At 42.0% G+C, this 16,588-nt stretch overlaps 1 protein-coding gene across 2 annotated transcripts in view; it reads right to left on the reverse strand.

Annotated features, from left to right (window-relative positions):
* The window catches only part of ADAMTS3 (ADAM metallopeptidase with thrombospondin type 1 motif 3), a 98,398-nt gene that overhangs the window by 51,348 nt on the left and 30,462 nt on the right, over window positions 1-16,588 (reverse strand). For both annotated transcript variants that reach the window (XM_061345818.1, XM_061345817.1), the window contains exon 4: window positions 12,057-12,213. In XM_061345818.1, the coding sequence (XP_061201802.1) occupies window positions 12,057-12,213 (157 nt within the window). The remainder of the gene's footprint in view (window positions 1-12,056; window positions 12,214-16,588) is intronic.

A 16,588-nucleotide genomic window follows, 5' to 3' on the forward strand; every position in this document is an offset into this window, starting at 1 on the left:
GGCAGACCCAGTTGAGTGGTTTTGATACCATTAGGCAAGCCCTGGGTAAACGAAGATTTGCTGATAGCATTACCATCATTCAAGGTGTTGTATGACACCACAGGAAACACAGAGTTAAATAGAAGCATTCTGTTCAAATGGAAATGGATTTCCATTTTGAAATTCTCCTCTATGAGCCTTCAGAAAAACCTTAATTTTCAGTGTAATTGCTTACTGATTTTCCCTCTTTGGGGAAAATCCCAACCCAAACATCATTAGTGCATCCAACAAACTCAGGAATAACCTTCAAGCAATTAAATATTTGTACAAATCAACAGGTCATGGTTAAGAAAGGAAGGAAGTAACACTGAAATGAAGTGAAAGCTAACATCAAGCAGCAGTTTTAAATCCTATAGGTACAGATGACAAATTACCTGATGGAGACCCTGCAGCTTTTCTCCATCACTTTTCCCCCCTTCCCGCCTTCTCCCCCCCCCCCCCCCCCCCAAATGCCACAGGTTTATTCTTTACACAGGAACAAACATTAAGGCATCCTAAATACATGGTATTAAAAAGCCTGGTCAAGAAACAGGTACTTGGTTTTAGTGCCTACTGGATTTCTGTCACTATCAGCAACAGTAAATCAGCCTGGAGATGGAAAGGTAATGCATCTGCTGACTGCAGTGCTGCTAAGAAGTTCCTAAGAACGATGCAGATGTTTCCAAATAGAAAGTGGATGGGATGCCCAGATGTCTTATTTTTCCAAGCAGCCTGACAAAATTCAGATGTAAAAAATTAAATATGAATAATGAATCTGTCTCGCCAGCAGAAATAAAAAGCCCGTTGGACAAAAGAGCAAATGAAGCAGATCTGCAAGGTCAGAGCTTCGGCAGCCTCTGGCCAATTAACTTAATGAATGATCAGCCACCAAAACAGGGGTGGCATGACGTGACCTGAACTGCTGATCACTTGAATACCAGACTCTTTTAATTGATTCATCCCACCTTGTGTTCCCTATTAAAGAGCACCCAGTAACTAAAGGAAGATTTCTTTTTTTCTGGGCATCAGCAACTTGGAAGCCTTTGAAGTGCTGGAAGTAATGAAATACATTGTTACTTATTCTTGGCAGGGAAAATTCTGCAAACTGATTAAGAAAAAGGACTTGAAATAAATCAAGCATCAACCTCATGAAAGCAAATTGAGAAGTACCACGAAAATGCCAAAGCAGAGACTCAAATGCATCTGTTTGCAAATTCACTTGTGATTAAAACCCCCATCTAGTTGGCTGCAGAAGAATGTGGGCAGAACCCAGTAATGTGGTAGTGCAGTCTCAAGGGCTGCTAGGGACAAACTACTTACAAGAGTTATCAAAATTAATGATACAGCTCCTGGACACTCAGTGAGTGTTGGTTAAAAAATAAATGACGTAATAAATTATTTTGTGAACTGTATTTCTGTTGCTATCCCAGATCTATAAAAGAAATACAGGGCTTTCACTGGGAATCAACAAAATGTGATATTATTCACATAATTTGTTATGATATTAATTATGTTTTCTTCATAAGCCACAGAGCATAATGAGTTACCCTTTCATTGTAGGATATTTTTCAGGGATTTTCGAAACAGCTTTTACCAAAGATCAAATTACAGCAACAGATATACTTGGAACTACTCTCAGTCTAGAAGAATCAGCTGAGTCTTCCAGAAATACAGCAAACTGAGCTTTGGTAATAATAAAAGATGCCTAAACCAAGTAACCTATCAAGAGAAAACAACACATGAGAATGAAACAGCATTAGGAAAATCAACAAGCAAACTCTTATCTGACACTTGGAATTTGAAGCAGTGCTGCTCCCTTGCCAGAGGGCTCTACAGCCAAAAATGCAAGAAGCAAAAGACACTGATTTCTAGCTGGATTCAGGAAATCCAAGACCTAAGTGAAAAATATGTCAATGAGAACAAAAGCATCAAGTTGTAGACACATTCTTTATTAGAAGAAAGGTAATGTAGATGTGATGTGGGAGAGGTACTTCTGTTTCCAACTGTTTCAGTTGTGAAAATCAGTTACTCATGTTCTCCATAAAATGAAATTGCCACCTTCACAATTTCTTTTCAACAATACAAAAATCTTTCCTTATTGGACAAAATAATTTCTTAACTTAAATTTCAAAAACACTTTTAATAAAGTTCTGACTATGTTGCTTATCCAAGATTCTTGTGTCAGCTGGCTTCTCTGGAACTGCTTCTTGCCTTACTCCTGCCCAGCTTTCCAAGGTAGTTCCTTTTGTATTCAAGCACTGCCATAGATGTCCCAGGCACCCTGTCACTGAGCTGCATCCAGTAGTTGGAAGCTCTAGGCAGTAGAGCAAATACTGGATCCATCCCTGAATGGGAGAGCCTGCGAATCTGACTACCTGTTAGTGTTACAGAAAATAGGGAAGGATCAGAAACTATTCAGCTATCTAGTTGGAGCTAGATGAGCTTTAAGCTCCCTTCCAACCCAAACCATTCTATGATGCTCTAATGACTCTAAGGGAATACTAGAGATAAAGGCAGGCTTTCCTGCTGCTGGAAAGGTTTGTTGGTTGAGTTCTGGTTCTGCACAAGCTGCTTTCAGAGAATTCTCACCATCTTATCCTCTTGGAGTCCTCTCTCATCTAATCATCTCAGACCCTGGCTAAGCTGCTGGGAGAGCTCCGGGGCCCAAGCTGAGCCCTGGAGGCTTCTCGGGACTCATAAAGCTCATTCCTGCTTGGTCCATGGTCGCAAACAGAAATGCTGGACTGCAGGAATCTGCATCCTAAAAAACATAGGCTTTCAGTACCTGCCTTCCGTGGATCTTCTCAGGCATGGGCACACCGTTCCACAGCATATTAGAACTATGCTCAAGAAGAGGCTGAGCCTAAGGGAATAGAGTATATTTACACAACTGGTAAACAATTACAACATTAGCCTTCACATGAAAGGGAGAGGAAACACCCAAAAACTTCAGGCCCAGAGGATTAATGAGATGCTCCAGGGCAGGAAACAGCCACAAACCTGTCACTGACTGTCACACCACTCTTCAACCTTTGTAAATCGTTAATGGAGCTACTAATACCTGTTACCTTAACATCACTAACACTTACTGCTGAGCAGAGAGAAGCACAACTATAATTCCTCCTGGAACATGAGCGCTTCCTAATGTTTTCGCCTGCCATCAAGGCCACAAGCAATCAGACTCTACTGTGTCTCCAATAGGCTTGTTAACATACAGATGACACTAATTTGGACCACTGCATTTAATTTTCTACAGCAATGTTCTTAACACAGGGCTGTGCCCAGTTGTAACCCTTTTCAGGTTCACCACTCAGTGATCCTCAGCCTACCTGCAGCCTTCACAAAGACAGAAGAGCATCTGATGCCTGCCAGGACAAGAGCAACAAACACCCCAAAGCTTTATGCAGAAAAAAATACCCAATTCTGTTCTGTTCCTGCTGCAAATAGAAAGTTACTTAAAATGCCAGAACCCATCCGTGTTTAGCTATAGCTGACTAGTTCCCAAATAGAAAACAATACCACCAGAGCTCCTGAGTCCATTCCATAATCTCACTCCCATCACTCCTTGTCCCCCACAGAGGCAGAAGCGCATGAATTCAACTTGATCCAGGTGCCTAGGATAGGATATCTAGGTCCACAGTTAAGTACCCCATACAGAAATATGGGAGAAGGAGGAAAATCTTACGTTTTCTACCACCTGATGGAGAGAATCCCTTGTATTAACAAAAGCAAGAAGAGCTTTTACCTACACGTGAGTTTTGAACCTCAGCTCCTGCTGAACCCCAGACAGTCATTTTTCCCTGACATACAGAAAGGCAGAAAAGAAACGGAAGGACAGAAAACTGTGTGCCAGTTCTACCTTCGTTAGTCTACTGAGTCATTTAGGTACTCCATCCTGGTCTGGGATAAACCTGCTCTCTGACATGCATGTCACTAACCTTTCCAGTGCAGCAGCCTGCTTGTTATCTGGGTGGAGTGTTGATACTCTGGAGGACACACCAGAGAGGCACCCAAGCCTGTGCCTGTATTCCAGGGAATGCTTAACAAAAGTTACTGCCAGTCATAAGGCAAAGGGACATGCACAAACAACAAGCTTTCCTTGGCTGCCCCTGAAGGTAGGAGCCAGCTAAGTTCTTCATCACCTGCTGGGTTTTCTTCCCAAACCATGCAGTGTTTGACAGAGCTTGATTCAGGTTTCACCATGGTCAGGCTCTCCCTGTCCTTGCAGGAGAGGCCACCTTCCCTCAGATAGTAACTCATTCTTTTCCAACTCAAACTGCAGACTCAGACTTGTGTATCTTTTAATAACCTCCAGAATCCCAACTAGCTTGATGACATTATCCCACATTGTTACAATACGCAAAAGAATTATTGGGAAAAGTGTTTTGGCAAAAAAACCCCACTGTTTTCAGAGCAAACAACAGCTGGTCATGCTGTTACTCTGTAGTGTTTTACTACTTTTGGAAGGATTTATGCACTTCTGTAACCCGCAATAGAAACTTGGTCCACTGGGAACAAAGTTGATGGCAAGGACGATGTTCTCACATTAGTCATTTCCTTACACATTCCCACCAGTTGCCCAACACTGTCATCTCATGTGAGACAAGCAAGATAAGCTTGTTCTTATAATCTACTCAGTGGTTTAGTGGGACAAATGGAAGCAGGCAGACAAATAGAGCTCTAGGGGACATCTCGAGGCAATACCTGCAGTATGGCAGGACACAGAATCAATTTTCCTTTTTCTCTACCACAAACGAGGGATGACTATGTCATATCCAGACATTTTCAAAGGCATAAACTGAATTAAGTTGCCTAGTTCCTTCTTGGTTTGGATTTTATAACCTATTTCTGCACTTCTAAAAGTTTTCTCAAAATACACTGAGCGACAAAGCTGTTAAAACCTGGCCAAACCCACACAAAATCAGAAGAAGAAAACACAGCAACAGTACGAAAATTAACATTTGCTATGATGGCAAAAACTGCTGCACCTTAATTCATTTTCCCATCAAAGACAGGTTATGAAAGTCAACTGTCAAAAGAAAAGGGTCCTTTCTTCCAGTGACAGAGTCTTTTGGTGCTTTCATAGTATTACATTTCAGCACTGATTTTCTATGATGCACACGTAAAACACATTCACAAGCGCCAGCCCCCACAGAATGTGGGAGGATTCATTTCCTCATGTTCCTGACCTCTCATTCGCATAAATTGAGAAGACAGCTCTTCTGCTTCCAATTAAGAGTGTGTTCTCAGAGTCCATCTGGGTGCATACTATGTTTTATGGCCCATGGCAAGTGAGTATGAGGAGGCAGATATTGGATGGAGCTCAGGGAAGGAATCCTTCCTGCACACTGGGTACCACAGCCCTGGTCTTTCTGCTCCCATCCCTTCTTTACCCAGCCCACTGCAAAGCCTTTTTAACCACCTCGCATGCACATCTGTTTACCTGCGTGAACATTACCCTTCCCTTCGAAGTTTCTCCTCACCTCCACCTCAAACAATGGGAATGGAACTGGCAAATAGGAATGAAGATGCTCTGAGGGCTGGAGCAGCGCTGCTCTGGAGAGAGCGCTTTCTCAGTGCTGGCTAAGAGAGATGGGCTTGTTCAGCCTGGAGAAGAGAAGGCTTTAGGGAGACCTTAGAGGTGATTCCAGTGCCTAAAGGGACTACAAGAAACCTGGAGAAGGGCTTTGGACAAGGGCCTGTAGGAACAGGACAACAGAGAATGGCTTTAACCTGACAGAAGGGAGTTTGAGATGAGATCTTAGGAGGAAGCTCTTCCCTGTGAGGGTGGTGAAGCCCTGGCACAGGTTGCCCAGAGAAGCTGTGGCTGCCCCATCCCTGGCAGTGTTCAAGGCCAGGTTGGACAGCGCTTGGAGCAACCTGGTCTAGTGGAAGGTGTCCCTGCCCGTGGCAGGGGTTTGGAACTGGATGAGTTTTAAGGTCTCTTCCAACTCAAAACAGTCTGTGATTCTGTAAAGTCTTGCCAAGAGCTTATTGTTCTTTCATTATATGTTTAGCTGACACTACTAATCTCATTTTGGGAATCAGGCAGCTCTAAAAAAGGACCATCTCCAGTTAGTTACTCAGAGCTTCCACACAGTACAATACCAGCTCTGGCAACTGATGTGCTAGGGAGAAGACACAGAGTGCTCCTAGTATTTACCATTACAAAGTACCATGTGCAGCATTTAACATCTTATCATTGGAGGCAATAGTGATGCTCCTCTCTGATATGACACTGGGATTGTCCATTATGCTGAAGACATGAACAAGGGCACAAAGAGTGCTCTTTACTTTAGCATGTCTTCACTTCTAAGGAGCTTTATGAATATCATCTGTAAACAGGGTCCCTTCAGCTGCTTATAGAGTATTTAAAGAGCTCTGCTATTTGTTATTACCACTGTTTGTTGAAAGTTTCCTCTTCCTATGCAATTTGGGGCATAAGGAGTTTTTCCTGAGACACTGTATAAGCCTTGGATAGGCTGCAAGTTGCACGTACTGACCTTCTCCATCTTTTCCATTTTCCCTTCATACAGATTTCTGTGTGTTTTACTACTCTGGCTTTGGGTGCCTGTGTCTGGAATCAAGCCTTTACCCTCGGTTTTATTTAAGAACAATTTTCCTTTGTTATTGCCAAGAACTGAAGATGACTTAAGCAGATGGATGTCCCTCCTCCCAGCATCGGGAGGTGAGCACAACCTCCCTGACACAGACGGAGTACATAAGTCACCTTCTAGTGCTTTTTGATCCATTCTTGCTCAAGTTTCTTTCTTTCTTAAAAGTAATTTACAAGCTTTTCTTCAGCTATGAAGTCTAGGTTTTCTTTACCCATACACAGAGCAAACAGGATACAGGCTGTACAGCAGACTGTGGATCTTATATTAATTTCATAAATTATAATTCTCTGGCTACAATGAAGAGACTCTTTGCCCAAGCACTGCATCACTCTGAACCTTATCACTGCCTCACTGACAGCAGTGCAGTGGGTCTGAAGAGGTGCACTTTGTAAATATAACTTCTTGGCTGTACCTTGAATTTTGTTAGTTACATCTTACTAACTCTAATTTCTATTCTTAGCTTTGCCAAAGACCTGTTTGATTGCAGCAGGTTATGGTTGACTACACATTCAGCCCTGTTGTCTAACATATCACGGAAGAGCTTGTTGTGTATTAACTCAAACTTTCATGTAGGACAATTATTAAACCAAGTGTGAAAAGTCAAGGCTGGATAGTGAATCTGCCAGGAAACACTCAGCTACCTCATTGCCTACTGAGTTTCTGGACACAAGTGATCATTACTGTTCAAAAAGGTTTTACTGAATAAGAGGTATTGGGCATTACTTGGAACAAGGGAAATTCCAGTTAGGAAGGGAAAAAATATAATGGGGGAAATCAAGTGCTGGAACACAGCTGCAGAAAGACTGTGGGATCTCCATCCCTGGAAATACTGAGGACATAACTGCTGAGTTACCGTGCTTTGATTCCATGAAATGCTGAGCCACAGATGCCAAGCAGATAGGTGCACAAAGAGAACTGACAGATGTCCTAGAAGAAAGTATCTATTCAAGTCTACTGACAAGCACCTTAAATTTATTCCATCATGCCACAAATTTTGGATGCTCACCTAAGGGAAGAATTGGATTGGTTTTACATCTTGAATCTGGATATAAATATCTGCACACAGGAAGATACTGGTGTTCATGACTGAGTTCTGGCAACTCACTGCTGAACTGCACCACCCCACATGTAATATACATAGCTTCTGGGTTATGCTTTGTGGTCATCAGTTGATTCCACAGTTGTACTGGCTGATACTGTTACCCAAGCAGGGGAGGTTAAATCTAGTTCAGGTTATGCCTAACCAAGTTGAGAGAACTTCCGTCTGCTCAAGCCCTTGGAGAGGGCTCCAGTTCCACTGCACTCAAAGATATTACTCATCTACTTTCATTTCTAGAAGGGCTTGATGGTTTTCTCATTATTTTTCCTCCCACTTCTACTTCTCCTTCTTTAGATCCCATCCCTTTTTTCCTCATACATCACCAACACTTATTTTTCCTCTGTGCTATGCTGTGCTATTCCTCTTTGGAAAGTACTTTTCTGACTACTTGTCATCGATTAAGTAAACTTCCACCTGGAAAAAAAAAGCAAAAAACTAACTCCACAAACCAGTATTAAATCAAGAATCATAGAATACTAGGCTTGAAGGGACCTCAAGGATCATCTGGTCCAAAATAATTTCAGTGAATCCTATTAAATTTTGATTTTATAGGGGAAGGCTGATTTAAAAGCCAAAGCTGTAGTAGTTCTGTAAAAAGAGGAAGGATGCGTTCAGCTGAGGGCATACACAGGTTATCACCACCAATATAACTTACACAAGAACACCTACCTTGAGCATGCTACAAGATGGGGTGTCCTGAGTCTCCAATGAAACCAATCCCCATTATTACTGACGCACAAACTTAGGTGCTCTACTGTGCAGTACTTAAATACCCTCCACCACAACACAGGTCATGAAAAACTGCTGAAAAAGAGTTCACACACCTTCTGGCACGATGATGTCTGTAAGACACACTGATGTGTTGTGGAAAGTGCTGAGAGAGGTCTCCAAAGCATGCAACAGTCTTCCTATTCATCTACCTATTATTCCAGGGTTTCATTCCCAGGCAACCAGGAGCAATTCCTAAATAATTTCTTCGCCCTACGTTTCCCACCTGGGACAAAGACACTTGAACCCAGTGCCATGGCAACCCCATCAGCCACACAAGCATTATGGGTCTGTAGGGAAAATTAAAATTCTGAAAGGAAGCTGGGAGATAAAGGCTCCTATTTCTTGTTTCCCACTGGTAGAAAGTAATTACAAAAATACTTTAATCTCGAGTGCTCTTGGGGTGAATAGGTTGTCATTTAAAAAACCCACTAAGATGTGAAGACCATGATAAAATAGGAAAATGTGGAGTACAGTGTGTAACCCCCAAGCTGAAGGTTGGTTGTCACTGTTATGTTATATAACAAAAAAACTGTACGGAAAGAAATTACAAGTGATCAAAGAGGAGGAAAGATTAATCAAACTCTTTGTGATCAGCTGAAGCAGAGTACGATCCAAAACCTGCCGCATCCCCCACTGATGGAAATCTGAGTCTTCCCACTGACTCCAGTGGACTTGGATCAGGCTTTTATGTTTCTGAGAGTACAATTCAGATTTTATCATCATCCTGAGCCCAACTGGGTAGAACTTGCATAGAAGGCCTCCTGGGTGCAAATTTGATGCTGAACTTGACAGTTCTTTGCCTGTTTCTATTGTTTCTTGCATGCTTTCAAGGAATAAGGTTAATGATCCCACATCTTGGTGATGTTTGTCAGCTTATTAACAAAGGAGAACAGATTATTTTCATCCTATCCAGACAGAATAATATCATTACACTTGCAAAACCTTCCAGTTCAGCCTTTCTTTCCAGTCCTAAGTGAAAAGCTATTTTTGTGATAAAATCCTGAAGATTTATTTAAATGATGTTTTAACATGACAACCTCATGTATCCTCTAGTATTCTCATAGGTCATTCCCTCTCTGACCCCTAGACCTCAATTTGGGGTCTTTTGACCTTTGTTTCTTTTTGCCCTTAGTAATAAGTATTTTTTCTTTAACAGGAATTATTTGGGAATAACACTCACAATGCAAACACTGATCATTGAGTATCTGTAGTACCCAACTTGAATGAGAAGCACAGATGTTTGGTGTCTTTAGGATCAAGACTTGAATTACTGGGGAAGTCAAGCTTACAGAATGTCACCCCAGGGCAACCTGATGTGGAAAAGCTATTAGGAGAATAGCTCCTAAGGAATAGCACTCTTAAGGAAACCAACCTCTAACAAAGCAAATGATGACAATACACAGTTGCTCCTTAAGGAGGCTACAGCCAGCCATGGGTACCAGAAACAGGAATCAGTGTGGGGTGCTATCTCACGGGTAGGGTTATTTTGCTGCAAAATGGGAAAGACTAAATCCACGGTACCCAGTAGCTTGAGGCATTCTCACATCTTCTCCAGAAACCCAGATTTCTGGTTCCCACCTAAGAAAGTCCACTGAAACTTCATCACCGATAGCTACAATAAACAGGAAAGAGAAGTAGATATTTATATGTCCTTATTTCCATGAGAACACAGTACATGAACCAGTAAATGCTCCACTGCACTGCAATCATTACTAAAACTCAGAACTCCTATGCTCACTCTGTCCAATTATTTGAAATATGTCCAACAAATTCCCAAATGTTATAAAATCCAGCAGGAATGCCATATGTCCTATCAGACCAAAAGCTTCTTTTCGCAGACCAAAAGCTTTCGGAAGCTTTCATGACAATAGTATCTTATAGTATCGACTTTTTGTCGAGGGAGTACAAGGCAGTATGTCCTAGTCACTCCAGAGGAAAGCTCCTACACCACGTTTCCCAGTTTTTGTAACAACTTTGTTGACAAGAGGAATTTTAAGTACTTTTTTATCTTAATGTCTAGTTAATTGAGTCATCTGTCATCTATCAGTGAAACCTAAATATGTGGCTGAACCTGTAATCTGCCAGCAGCCTGTCATTAGCACTTCTGCCTCTGGCTGGAGCACTGGTATTGTGGGGTAGAAAGCAAGGGCAGTGAAGATCAAGAAAGATGCTCATCCATCTACACAGCAGACTACTTACCACTGCAAACTGTGTCACAGTGGCATAATAGCCAGGACTATTTCCCAAACTCAAATGCGTAAAACTTTAAAACTGTCAAAAGTAGGTAAGAAGAGATCTCCTGTGAACATGACTGTTTAGTTGATCACACCACAGAGATGCATGAGCTAGATTTGAACAGCCTCATCAAGATACCAAAAGCAAAGTACCTTTGGCAGCACAGGTCTCAGAGACCAGCAGGTTGATGAGCCTGCATGGTTCAGGCTGCTACTAGACCTCAAGCCTGCTGTGTCCTTGCTGTGCCATACTGCTGTCGACAGCATGGACTTACCTTCTGAAAGACTAATTAAAGTCTGGCAGGGCTGTATTCAAAATGGCTCTCAATTCCTACTTGCTTTTTCAGAGACAAAATTCCAGAACTCCACCGAATAATTTAAATCCATGAGGACTGGCCATGAGGGGGTGCTTGACTTCTCTCTGCTTAATACTCCTATCTAATTCTAGTTCTGTGTATGTGTGTGGTTATTCTAGTTCTTCTCAAACCCTTTCAAGTTCCAAGAACATCTGAATGCAAAGTACAAACAGGAATTTGAGAAGATGAGTGATGCTGAAAAAAAGGCAGAGCACTGAAGGGGAATGGAGCTGCTCTTTCATTCCTGGCCCATAGTGTCAAAACCCTGAACGTTCACCATGTAACGTGTTGGCTTCTAACAATTAATTTAGGATTAAAGGATAATATTAAAAGGAGGGAAATTTAAATATACAAGCAAATGCATTAACTACATGATGATTATTCTCAGACGGACCAACCACATAATCTTCAAGGAGGAGAGGAATCCTTGGATATGTCTAAAGTACATATCTGATCAACACAACTGCCTTCCAACTGAGTTAACTGCAACCAGCAGAAGCAGGAAAACAGAAAGTGTCAGCCATTGGCACAATTGAGCTATCACTGAGGAAGAAATAGGACCCAAACTTTAAATAGGAGTTGTATGGGCAGGCAAGCCATACTAACAGCTTACAACATTGCAGTCAGATGAGTATTTCCATTAACATCTCCTGTCCCACAACATCTTACCAACTGATGCAGAGCTCAGATTTAAATCAGTACAAGCTTTTCCCTCAGTTAAAGGAAGGGAAAACCAAGCATTTTGCAACATCTATTGACAAGAACACTTCGTGGCTGAGCTCTGGTCTACACACCTGCTGCTCTTGGCAGAGGAACTGCACATGTGACTGATGGCGGACCTCAGCAAAACATTTAAAGGCTTTCTTTTCAAACAGTTCAGTCAAAACTGCCTCTCTCAAACGCTGCTGCAGGCTACAGTCACCTGGAACAGATCTGTGAGCAACCAACACAGGTACTGTACCTTCTCTATGGACATCAGGGAGCATATCAGTGGGATGATGCGCTACAGCTGATCGCCTGTACACCATGTGGATTCTTCCCTTTTCCTCTTCCATTTGCTTTCCTCTTTCCAAAGGCTCAATGAAGTATTCATCCTTATTGGTTCTTATCATTCCAGCCTGGTGAGGAAGAAAGAAAGCATGCCAATATGTCATTTGAGAGCCTCAAGACCTGGCCTGATGGTTTAAAAACAAGTATCAAGAGGGGTGAAGCATAAAACACTCAGCATATTGCTGTACTGTAAGACTCAAATTACTCCTGGCCTTCCTGTGCATGGACCTCTTGCCAGAGGCGATACCTGCTGTGCTCTGGGGGTGCTCCTCTGGCTGAAGCCACCACTCAAAGGCATAAAGCCAATCTTGCATATGGATGAGACTCATCACCCCTTCAAAACCATAGCTAAGACCAAAGTCAGAGCAGGGTTTACTGTCAGTATGCTGTACACAGCTATTTTGTAATCTACGCATGGCATGTTGTTTAAACCTGTAACTGTAGCTCTTGACTACCCTTCCAAACCCTTTCTCTTTGTGTCTTCTGTCTGTAAGAGCTGTGGGACAGGTCTGCAGATGAGGCAGATTTATCCTAGTGCTTGCTGGAGTAAATCTCACCTGCTTAAGTCCAGTTTAAGGGAAAAGAGACTCATGTGCAGGAGGAAAAACAGTTCTTAGAAGGCACCTCAATATAAATCACAGTAAATAAAGGTGAAGTAAATCTGGTGATACATTGAAGGAAACAGTCACTTAACTCCCTGTTTTCATCTAAGGGCAGCAAGACTAAACTTCTTCCATCAGAGCCAGTAAGAGCAAGAGCATCATGCAGAGGAAAAATGGATACAGAATATTTGAAAATACTGGAAAACAGCAATGGGATATGTGTTTTGAGGAATCTGTAAGTTATTATCAAAGATACTCAATAATATCTTTGTGTAAATGTAGCAGAGCAGCTATCAAAAAGCAGTATTCTTATGATCTTCCTTCTCTACAATGCTGTTCCTCTTCTTGTGAGTGATACGGGGATGGCTCCTGGAGCCAATCTATATCATGGGGCTGATACACCTTCAGCTACAGCTGAAGCTACTTACAGCTGCCCAAGTGATGCACTGTTTTTCCCCTCAACCCAAGAAATTCCTACATGAGAGCTCCATTGCTGTAACCTTGTACCTGAAGATTTCACTATATGCAAGGTCAGAATTACAGTTATGGCTTGGAGTGAACCTGTAGACACATACAAAGCATGAATGACAAAAAAAACCACCAAACCCCATAAAACCAAAAGGAGACCATCCTGACAGCTCTGCAGTCTGCTCTAGGGCTTCCCCAGCAACAAATGGAGATTATCATGGTCTGAGTTTAGATAATTTGTCGAATACAACCAGACAGAATTGTGACAGAGAAGAAGAAATAATAAAAATATTCTAAATTCACAAACAGTTCACAATTTGTCAGGGTACTGGGCCATCTAGTCTAGCTCATTCTTTGCCGAGATGGGTTGGACCAGATGATCCTTGAGGTCCCTTCCAACCTGGGATTCTGTGCTTCTACAATGGAGTACTTCACCACAAGCCTTCCATGCTCTCTGTGTTTTCTTACATCTACACTCAGATTTTCAGTTAATGAATTTCTTCAAACATTGGCTAAACTACACAAGTCTCAACAATACATTCTTTGTTTTCATTAGGTGAGCAGCAGTAATAAGCAAGATCTGCGGTTGGAATAACTCATGCTGGCATCACAAGTCAGCTCTTCGTGTGGCTAGTACGCATAATTAGATTGGAATTAACAAGTCCTCTTCACACATTAATGGCTTATTTGCTTGCCATTTTCCTGAGCAAAATGAAGTTTCAGCCCTACAGTTGCTATGTTACTGGTACAGAACTTGTCTTGGCAAAGAGTTTTTTTGGTAAACAACCGATTTTCTATGAAACTGTTGCCTATGAGTTGAAGGCAGTTCTATCCAAAAGCAATGCTCAGCACGAAAGCCAAGCTTGGCCTCACTTTCCACCTTCAATGTGTGTGCTGCTTCTTCTTCTCTGTGTTAGATCTACAAAGGAAAAGCCACGATTGTATTTCAGAGCATGGGTGTGCCTTGCTGTAAAAGCAATATAAGAATCATCCACAAGCATCAATACAGTTTCCATTTCCAGGGCTCTCCATAAAACACTTTGACAGACCCAACACATTCCTTACTCCACAACAGTGTCTGCTCCTCAAAAGTCACCCAACTTCACAGGCACCAATAAGCCAGCCTTATTTATATGAAATAGTTGCTACTTTAAAAGTCAAATTATTCATTATGACGAGCAGTAACCAAAGCAAACATCCCATTTCACTTAATTATGCTAAGCTAATCACATGCTTCACTAGGAAAAAAACCCCAGATTTCAAAAGTACAACTGTTGAGATAAATGGCATCAAGTTCAGGAGACACAAAACACACCTGACAGAACAGACTGAACCTCAGTCTACAAAGGCTTAGGAGTATCTGGCACTGGTACTGCAGCACATGCAGACAATGTGCAGCATTCTCATTGCTTTGGAATCATGCCCAGCATCAAGTTCTGCTCCCTTCCCAAGCTGGAAGTCAGACTGTATCTCATACTTTTTTTCCTCTTTTAAGACAGCTTTATTGTTTATACAGACATAGGATGTGACTCTACCTTTTGTTCATCCTCACAGGCAGTGCCTGACTCCACTAATATCAGTAGATTTTTATGGCATTGAAGGGATTCGTACCCAAAATCACAAGTGAATGTGACACAATTTCTCCACAAAATCTGCACATGGAGCTGAAGGGCTGGATTTGCACCCAGTTGTCACCACCATAGGGTTCCTAGAAAGCAACATCCCCTACAGAACCAGTGCAAGAGCAAGGAGCCGATCTCCCGGATGACTTGTACATTCCCCTGGCACAGCAGAGAAGTTAATGAATTATACAAGCTGCCTTGGAGCTGCTCACACAGACCAGAAGCTGTGATGACCACATGCGCATGGAAGAGCAGTGATTTCTGTGGCCCCAAGTGAAAGGGGAGATAGGGCAATTTTGAGTTTGCAGTCCAAGGGCCAGACCTGAAGGGCTAATGAAGGAAAAACATGGAAAGCAAAAAGAACAAAAAAAAAAAAAGGGGGGGGGGAGGGGGAAGGGGAGAAAACAGGGAAAAGTGAGGGAAGTGGGGAGGAAAAAATTAAAACAGAGGAAGAAAAAGGGGGGAAAGGGGAGAAAATGAGGGAAAGAAGAAAAAACTGGGGAGCAAAAAAGGTGGAGCAAAAAAGAAAAAAGGGAAAAAAATGAGAGAAAGGGGAAAGAGAGAAAAGAAATAAAAAAAAAAAAAGGAAAGGAGACATGGGTGATATTGACAAGGACACATCTGGGTTTTAATCATCAGCATTTCTCACTCACTTTGCTCCTGCTTTCCCCTACAGCCTTTAGCCTTGCTGTACTCTGCTGCATTTGCAGCTATGGTTTTGTATCACCTGTGTGGAAGGTGAACACGTTTCATATGCTGTTGAGTAATGCATTTGCCCACACTTCACCACCACAGTAAACAGTACAAACATTAACATGCCCTTTCTGACACTTAAAACATGACTTACAATTACTCCAGTGGGGTTATCTTTCAAAGCATGCTGTAAATGAAAGCAGACAAATGTTTATAAATACTATTTGGGGGTTTTTTTCCTTTTACTGGAATTTGAGATTTAGAATCAACAGGGGCAGTTTGGGTCCATTTTATCAGCCTAGAGGCAAGCCTGAATGTGCAAGCCAGATTGCTGTTCATCCCAAATCCCCATTCCCCCCCATTTCACCAATAAAGAGAGCTTGACAATTTCCAAATGAAAGGAGAAGGAAGGGCGTAAGCAGGTATTACATATTCAAGTCCACCTTCAATATAAACTCTATTTTCCTTCACATTTTCTTGCCCACCAGCTGTACAGACAAGCAGCAGATGCTCAGGCTCACTTGGAGAAAAGGCTGGGGTAGATTTTCAAGCAAAAAATACATAGTGGAATTTATTTTCTTCCAAAAAAGCACATTTATAAAGCAACACAGGAAAGCACAGTCTGAAATCCTAGAATGCCATTAATTTTACTACTTTTTCTTATAAATTAACCACACAGCAGATTGCCATCAGCTGAAGGATGCAGGTTGAAATCTGTGCTTCTGGGAAGTTCATCTAGAACTGTCTTCATGATTCTCAAAGTGCTTCCCCTCCCTGAGGGGGATCATAGGGGAAATGTCCAGCACTTTGTGTGCACCCACATTACTGTGTAGTATCCATAGATATCTTTATATGATAACCATTAATGTATTTCATCCCTGCAGTATTCTTCCTTCTTCTCTACCCAGGCATAGAAAGCAGAGGGAAAAAAAACCTTAATGATGAATTAAACTGATGCAAGTCTTGTCTAGAGTTCCTAATAAAAGGTAACTGGGAGCAAGGCCAAATCTGGTCTGGCACAGGCAGCCCACCCAGGAGGACTTCCCAGAGGACACTGT

The sequence above is a fragment of the Neopsephotus bourkii genome, unplaced genomic scaffold, assembly GCF_033783945.1.
Source record: "Neopsephotus bourkii isolate Nb327-2 ecotype Australia unplaced genomic scaffold, CSIRO-AGI_Nbou_v1 NB_244, whole genome shotgun sequence".
Classification (NCBI taxonomy): Eukaryota; Metazoa; Chordata; class Aves; order Psittaciformes; family Psittacidae; genus Neopsephotus; species Neopsephotus bourkii.